Genomic DNA, 7,987 nt, shown 5'->3' with positions numbered 1-7,987 from the left:
AACCAAGATTTCAAACTTTTTTGTTTTTGTTTTTTTTTCTTCTATTCGATCAGAAACTAAATTATAGAAAAAGAAATGTTTTTGGAAACTAGTTGATGTGAACTCAATTTCTTATATGGCAAGCTATTGTGGAATGGTACCAGCTCAGCATAGCTTTAGCACAGCCTTGGTGCCAGATTATCACACTAGTTAGTTAAATGTCATGTGACCCACCATGTGCTTGTATTTTTTAGTTATAAGTTTGTTGTTTCTGTTTTAGAGTACTAATATAAATACTTGATGTATTAGTTTCTTGTTTAGTCAGTTAGTTTTACAATAAACTCAAAAAGAACTCTCTGGAAGTTTTCTCAGGAAGTTTTTTGCTTTTCTGATTTCTTTCTTTCTTGAATTTTCTCTTGCACTTTCTTTCTTTTTCTTGCTGCTTTTTCTTCCTTTTCATGGTATCAGAGCCAAGCTTCATGGCTACTCAAAAATATGCGTTGGTTGTTGTTTCACCTTTCTCAAGCAATGTTATGAAACTTGAGGAAGATAATTTTGTTTTGTGGAGGTCACAAATTCTTCCTACTCTCAAAGGACACGATCTGGAAAAATTCATTGTAATCCGAAGAACAGCGTCAGGAAAAGTTTCAGTTCTTGCAGATGATAGATCTAGCAGTGTTGCTGATGTTGACGAAGAACTTGACTATTGGGTGAAACAGGATCAATTGCTATTAGGATGGATTCGAGCTACAATTTCACGGGAAGTTCTACGGCATCTGGTTGGGTTACAAACAACAGTTGATGTTTGGCAGACTCTTGAATCTAGGTATGCATCTCACTCTAGATCTCAAATTTTACGTCTTCGAACACAGTTGCAATCCACCAAAAAAGGAGGTTTAAGCATTAATGAATATTGGCTCAAAATGAAGATAATTGCTGATGATCTTGAGGCTGCTGGTGAATTTGTGCATGAGACAGATTTTGCGTATTATATTCTTGGTGGTTTAGGACCTGAGTTTGATCCTGTCTCTGAAAATCTTAATTCTCGGCTACACTCAATCGGCTTGACAGAGGTTCGATCTCGGTTACTTGCGTATGAAAGCAAGTTGGAAGACTATAATTCTGCTCTTTCTATGAATCTTGGTCATTCTCATTCAGCAAATATGATAAGTTCAGTTTCTCATACTGATTTGAATTCTGTAAACTTGGTTCAACCTCCAACTCATGGGCATGTTGAGACCTCTGGACGTAATTTTCAGTTTTCTGGTTCCAATAGCAATGTTGGTCGTGGTTTCTCTCCACGAGCTCGGTTTGACAGAGGATTTGTTGGCAACTACAATTATCGAAATGAGAATTACAATACTCGAGGTCGAGGTTTCTTTGGTCATGGCAGGGGTACTAATCGACCAATTTGTCAAGTCTGTAAAATGGTTGGACATACTGGTGATGTTTGTTATTATAGGTATGCTCAACCATTTCAGCAGAGTGTTCTACAGCCAAGCTTTACTGTTGGCAGTGCTAATCCTAGGACTTTCTTTACTGGAGTTCCACACACTCTACCACACACTCTACAATTTTAATTACAATATGAGATCGCCAGTTATGCCTGAATCAACTATTGGGATGGTTGCTCCAAATTTGCAGTCATATGGTTCCATGTCTGGTTTGTCTAATCTTTTTTCTTATGGTGTCTCAACACCACTTGGTAGTTCTAACAACATCTCTGGTCAAGTGCCACAACAGTCTACTGGTTTTTGTGTTCATAATGGTGTACCTCATTTCGGTGCACCTCTTTCTGCTTCATTTGGCATGAATTCTGCTGGTTCTCCTTTCATGCCTCCAATGTCAGCTTCCATTGGATCAAATGTTGTTGGTCATTCTTCAGTGCCTCAAATGTCAGCTAATATGAGTAATTTGTCTCTTTCTCCACATTCTAGTGCTAATGTTGTGTCTGCAACAGTTGACCCAAACCCTTCCTGGTTCTTAGACAGTGGAGCTACTAATCATGTAGCTGCAGATGGTGATAGCTTGCTTGAACATATTGAGTTTCAAGGAAACAACAAACTTACTGTTGGCAATGGGCAGAATGTGGATATTACTCATATTGGTAACTCATTCATACCTTCCATCTCTATGGTAGTAAGACTTAACAATGTTTTGGTTGTTCCTTGCATAGCCAAAAACCTGTTAAGTATTTCTTAATTAACTAGAGACAATGGATTAGTTGCTGAGTTTACTGATAGCTATTGTTTTATCAAGGACAAGTTAGGCAGAACTCAACTTAGAGGAGTATTGGAAGATGGATTGTACAAATTGCAAGCTCCTGTTCTTAAAAGACAAAGACTACATCCAAATAAGGTGTTCACCAGTTCTTATGCTGCTGATTTTGGTTCAGATCGTGACAAGGGTCCCTATTTCTCAAATTGTGCTACCAAATCTGCTGCTGGTGTTTCTGGTGTTGTTGGTGAATCGTTTTGCTTTCCTTTAGCATGTACTACTTCTTCACATTGTACTACTTCCTCTCAAAGTTTACCAGATGTAAGAAGTGACAGTTGTCGTAGAATCAATGTCTCAGAGTTTGCATTGTTTCATAATAGACTTGGACATCCAAATACTAAAGTTACATTGGAAGTCCTCAAAAGTTGTAATAAGAAATTTCTTAATAAAGATGAGTTCTTTTGTGATGCCTGCCAACTTGGTAAAAATCATTTGATCAATTTTCCTGTCTATACTTCTAGAGCATCAGCACCTTTGGAAATCATTTATACAGATTTATGGGACCTGCTTCAGTTAGTTCCAAGGAAGGATACAAGTATTACATACAGTTCTTAGATGATTACTCAAGATATGTTTGGATATATCCTTTAAAAACCAAGTCAGAAGCTCTGGCAATTTTTTCAAGTTTTCATGTTATGGTTGAAAGGCAGTTTGATAAAAAAATCAAAGTTCTTCAAGCTGATTGGGGAGGTGAATTCAGATCCTTTCTTCCTTATCTCTCAAAGTTTGGTATTGTCTTTAGGCATCCTTGTCCTTATATTCACACACAAAATGGAAAAGTGGAAAGGAAGCATAGACATCTTGTTGAATTGGGATTGTGTCTCTTGGCTCAAGCTCACATGTCGCTAGTTTATTGGTGGGAAGCCTTTCATTGTGCTTCTTTCTTGATCAATCGGCTACCAACTCAGGTTCTTAATCAACTTTCTCCCTATGAGATGTTGTTTCATAAAAAACCTGATTACGCTTTTCTTAAAGTTTTTGGGTGTGCTTGTTTTCCGTATTTGAGACCTTATAACAAGGTTAAGCTGAATTTTCATACAACCAAGTGTGTCTTTTTGGGATATAGCCCTGATCATAAGGGTTATCGTTGCTTACATCCATCGGGAAGGGTTTATATTACAAATAGTGCTATTTTTCATGAAACTGCGTTTCCTTTTATGACTGGTTTTTCTTCAAGTTCTGCTAAGAAGGATGAACTTTCCTCTTCTTGTTCATCTTCTGATGCACCTTTGTTTGTCCTGCATAAAAATGTCTCCTCTACTCCTTTGACTGACTCCACCCCAGATATCTCTTCTCTTCCTAATAACAATTTACCAAGTTCTTTTTCTCAAAATACTTCATTTACTGAATCAATTTCTTCTCTGGCAAATAATTCTCCTTTACCTAATGTTTCTGCTCTTGTTCCTCCAGCTAATTTGTCTCCACATAATTGTTCTCCTCAGTATGATACTTCCACTTCTGCTCCTAATACTTCAAATTCATCTTCTAGTCTTCAATCTCCTATTAGGCTAAATACTTCTTCTATTATTCCTCAACCAGTTTTGTCCAGTTCAAGAACAGTGTTGAAACCCAATACTCAATCAGTTCATCCTATGATAACTAGATCAAAGAATGGTATTTTCAAACCCAATACTTCAAAAATTCTTTTAACTACTAAACATCCTTTACCTCCTACTTCTCTTAGTCAAATGGTTGTCCCAAGAACAGTCAAAGCAGCTCTTCTTGATCCTCAATGGAAATCTGCTATGGAACTTGAATATTCTGCTTTGATGAAAAATAACACTTGGCAACTAGTTCCTTGCACTTCTGATATGAATATTGTTGGCAATAAATGGGTTTTTAGAGTAAAGTATAATGCACATGGTACTATTCAAAGGTGTAAAGCTAGATTAGTTGCTAAGGGTTTTCTACAAACACCAGGGTTGGACTATTTTTAAACCTTTAGTCCAGTTATTAAACCTGCTACAATTCGGTTGATCTTAACAGTAGCTATTTCTAAAAATTGGGTGGTACAGCAGTTGGACTTTAATAATGCATTTTTGAATGGAGATCTCAATGAAACAGTGTATATGTCACAACCTGAGGGTTTTGTTTCTTCAACACATCTAGCGTATGTTTGCAAGCTGCAAAAGGCTTTATATGGTTTGAGACAAGCTCCACGAGCTTGGTTTGATAAACTCAAACAAGCTTTGCTTCACAAAGGATTCAAGAACTCACAAGCTGATACATCCTTGTTCATGTATAATTTTGGTACAACCTGTGCTATGATATTGGTGTATGTTGATGATATCATAATCACAGGTAACAATGCTATTTTTGTTAATCAGCTTATTGGCGATTTGAACCAACAATTTTCTCTTAAGGATCTTGGTGATTTACACTTCTTTCTTGGAATTGAAGTTCATAGATCTGAAGGTGTTATGCATCTAACTCAGAGTAAATATATTAGAGATCTGTTGCAGAAAAGCAAAATGGATGGTGCTAAAGAAGTTTCTTCTCCTATGTTAACTGGCAGACATCTATCCCTATATGATGGTGACATGTTTGATAATCCTGAGCTATATAGAAGCACCGTTGGAGCACTTCAGTATCTCACAATAACTAGACCAGAAATCTCCTTTTCAGTTAACAAATTAAGTCAGTTTCTTCATGCTCCTACCACAGATCATTGGGAGACTTGCAAGAGATTACTGAGATATCTAAAAGGTACAATTCAATATGGTCTTCAACTACAAGCCTCAAACCAATTAGTTCTCCATGCTTTTGTAGATTCAGACTGGGCTAGTAATCCCGATGATAGAAAATCTACAAGTGGTTATTGTATTTTTCTGGGGGCAAGCTTAATTTCGTGGAGCTCTAAAAAGCAACATGTGGTTGCAAGGTCCAGTACAGAAGCTGAGTACAGAGCTTTGGCACATGTCACAGTTGAGTTGTGTTGGTTGAGGAACCTTAGTCAAGAACTGCAGTTTTTGTTTGACAAACCAATAATATGGAGTGATAATATTGGTGCAGCACTATTAGCTTCTAATCCTGTACATCATGCCCGAGTCAAGCACATTGAGATTGATTTGCACTTTGTTAGAGACAAAGTTTTAGATAAAGAGCTTGAGATTCGTTATGTGCCTTCAAAGGAGCAGATTGCTGATATTTTTACTAAATCATTGGGTACTTCACGTTTTTTATTTCTGAGGAACAAATTAAGAGTGAGTGAAGTTCCTGTAGTTATGAAATCTGCATTGTTATAGTATTTGATGTTGATTAAAAGGTGTCTTCAACTTGAAAAGAAAGCATTATGGGGTGCTGCCAAGTTTTTTTTTTTAGTGGATGAAAGGAAGTATTGTCGTGAAGTACTGTCAAGTTCAGTTCTGGAAGCATTGTGGAATACTGTCAAGTTTAGTTCTGGAAGCATTGTGGAATACTGTCAAGTTCAGGTCTTTTTCATTAAGATGAAAGGTGTCTTTAACTTGAAAGGGGGCGTATTGTGGAATGGTACCAGCTCAGCATAGCTTTAGCACAGCCTTGGTGCCAGATTATCACACCAGTTAGTTAAATGTCATGTGACCCACCATGTGCTTGTATTTTTTAGTTATAAGTTTGTTGTTTCTGTTTTAGAGTACTAATATAAATACTTGATGTATTAGTTTCTTGTTTAGTCAGTTAGTTTTACAATAAACTCAAAAAAAACTCTCTGGAAGTTTTCTCAGGAAGTTTTTTGCTTTTCTGATTTCTTTCTTTCTTGAATTTTCTCTTGCAGTTTCTTTCTTTTTCTTGCTGCTTTTTCTTCCTTTTCACAAGCTAAGATTTTATTTTATTTTATTTATTTATTTAATTTTTTTTTTTGGGAAACTAGTTGGGCAATAAGTTCTCCTCTCCTTATTCAATATGCAGCCACCATATTCCATAACTTTACTTGCCCAAAAACAATCTCCATAGCCTTCCATATTTCAATTTGGGAATGCTGAATTTTGGCCATGAAATTTTTGGCAAATAAGCCGAGACTCCAAATCATGGGAAAATTTTCCTTTTATGATTTTTCTTGTGTAATACACGACTTCACTCTTGTCTGTTATATATAGACACGATCACAAGCAACCCTTCAACACATTACTTACTTGGGTAAGCTGCAGTGTCTGTGTCTGTGTCTTTCTTTAATTAGGCTTCAAACATGGGGTTTTTTTTGGTCTATTTATATTCATATTCTTCTTCTTCTAATTCAGTTGTTGGTGCTTTTAACCTTTTTGCAGAATTTGCTGTGTCAACCAGTGGAGTCGCTCTTCTTCTTCTTCTTCTAGGCCAGTAGGCATGTATGTCTTATTTATTTACTCTGTTTCATGTCCTGTTCAAACCAAACATGGTTGTTGTTTTGTAATTGAGGAAGGAAATTCTGTTGGTACATATATGTACACTTGGGTTTATAAGAATTGTATTTACCTGTAAGTAATGGAACACACTCATTACCTTAGCATATGCATTAAAAAAAACAGCATTATTAATCCGGAAGCTAGGAAGAAGAGCTTAATTAATTTTGAACTTTTATTTTGAAGTTGATTATAATTGAAAGTTCGTTAATTTTTTTTCCTTTCTTTGCTTGCTCTTTGGCTCTCAAATTCAATTCAATATGTACCCTTTATCACAATGTCTCATACTTAACATGATTGGGCTGAATATTGTGTGCCGCATGCTTCTGTTGGACCTCAATGTCCGACGATGCTGGACTACATGCAGTAGGCCGATGCTGTGGGCAAACAGTGTCCCAAATGCGGGTACGATTTGCTTCATGGAGACATCGTCAGCCGCCTCGGTTGTTGCGACGATTGGTATCACCAAAGCTGTTGCAAGGACATGGCATGTGAGAGAGAACGAAGCTGTTTCAATTGTGGTGGCCAACTGTTTTTGAACCCCTGGACAGTACTAGAGAAGTTCAAGATCGCCCATTTGCCGCCGTCGCCGCCGCCATCCACCACATCCACACATGCCTCGTCGCCTGGCTCATTCCCAGCAGACTCACCACCGCTCACCCCTCCATTTGAAACTGAGTCACCCTTTTACCGCCAGCAGACGCCTTTCGAGCAGAAGAAGAACAAGCACAATAGATGGGTTTTTTAGACGTCTTCTTAGCTTATTTACTATCCCTTTTTTTTTTTTAAATTTTATTTATTATTATTATTATTATTATTGTTATTATTTTTGGCAAATTAGGTTTCTACTCGTTAATTTATTACTCTTCTACGGTCTTGGTCTTAGTCCTTAATGATACCTTTTCAGTCTGTTGGTTATTATAATCACTTTGCTTTTATATAATTCAGTCCTTTATTTATTTTATGTTTTCTTATTTCGTCAGTCTGATTTCCTATTTGACCAATCTTTTGTCAGTTTATTTCTTTCTATGAGGATTGAGATTTATTTTTTTTTTTAAATTCTATTCTCCAATATTTTATGGATTTGGGAAGATTATATTGTTTTTCTTCATAGGAAAAATTGAAAAATATTTACTAAATTTATAATTGCCCCCTTTTTTAATTTTATCATAAATAATTGTCCTCTCTTTAAGGGGAAACAAAATAAAAATAAAATAAAAAAAAGTTGATATCATGTAAAGGGTTGCCCTTTTGAACCCCTGGACAGTACTAGAGAAGTTCATGTAAACTATATATATATATATATATATAGAGTCCGTCTATGATGCGGACGGTCTTCATACGGACCGTCCTCACCATAGAATTTCCATATA

The 7,987-nt window shown here is 36.4% G+C and overlaps 1 protein-coding gene across 4 annotated transcripts; it reads left to right on the top strand.

Annotated features, from left to right (window-relative positions):
* The first annotated feature begins 250 nt into the window (after nt 1-250).
* Nucleotides 251-5,991, top strand: LOC125423862 (retrovirus-related Pol polyprotein from transposon RE1). 4 transcript variants are annotated; one of them, XM_060818757.1, is made up of 2 exons: nt 251-2,086; nt 2,239-5,991. In XM_060818757.1, exon 2 carries the CDS (start codon nt 4,326-4,328, stop codon nt 5,499-5,501), a length of 1,176 nt encoding a protein of 391 aa, XP_060674740.1. In that variant the 5' UTR covers nt 251-2,086; nt 2,239-4,325; the 3' UTR covers nt 5,502-5,991. The 4 variants fall into 4 exon arrangements, with proteins under 4 accessions (XP_060674740.1, XP_060674739.1, XP_048335502.2 ...); XM_060818756.1 differs by having other exon boundaries at nt 257-2,086; nt 2,245-4,348; XM_048479545.2 differs by having other exon boundaries at nt 262-2,086; nt 2,239-4,348.
* Nucleotides 5,992-7,987: the final 1,996 nt, after the last annotated feature.

This window comes from Ziziphus jujuba, chromosome 7, assembly GCF_031755915.1.
Source record: "Ziziphus jujuba cultivar Dongzao chromosome 7, ASM3175591v1".
Taxonomy (NCBI): Eukaryota; Viridiplantae; Streptophyta; class Magnoliopsida; order Rosales; family Rhamnaceae; genus Ziziphus; species Ziziphus jujuba.
Note: the sequence above shows the minus strand (reverse complement) of the source record. Positions and strands in the feature narration are given on the sequence as shown.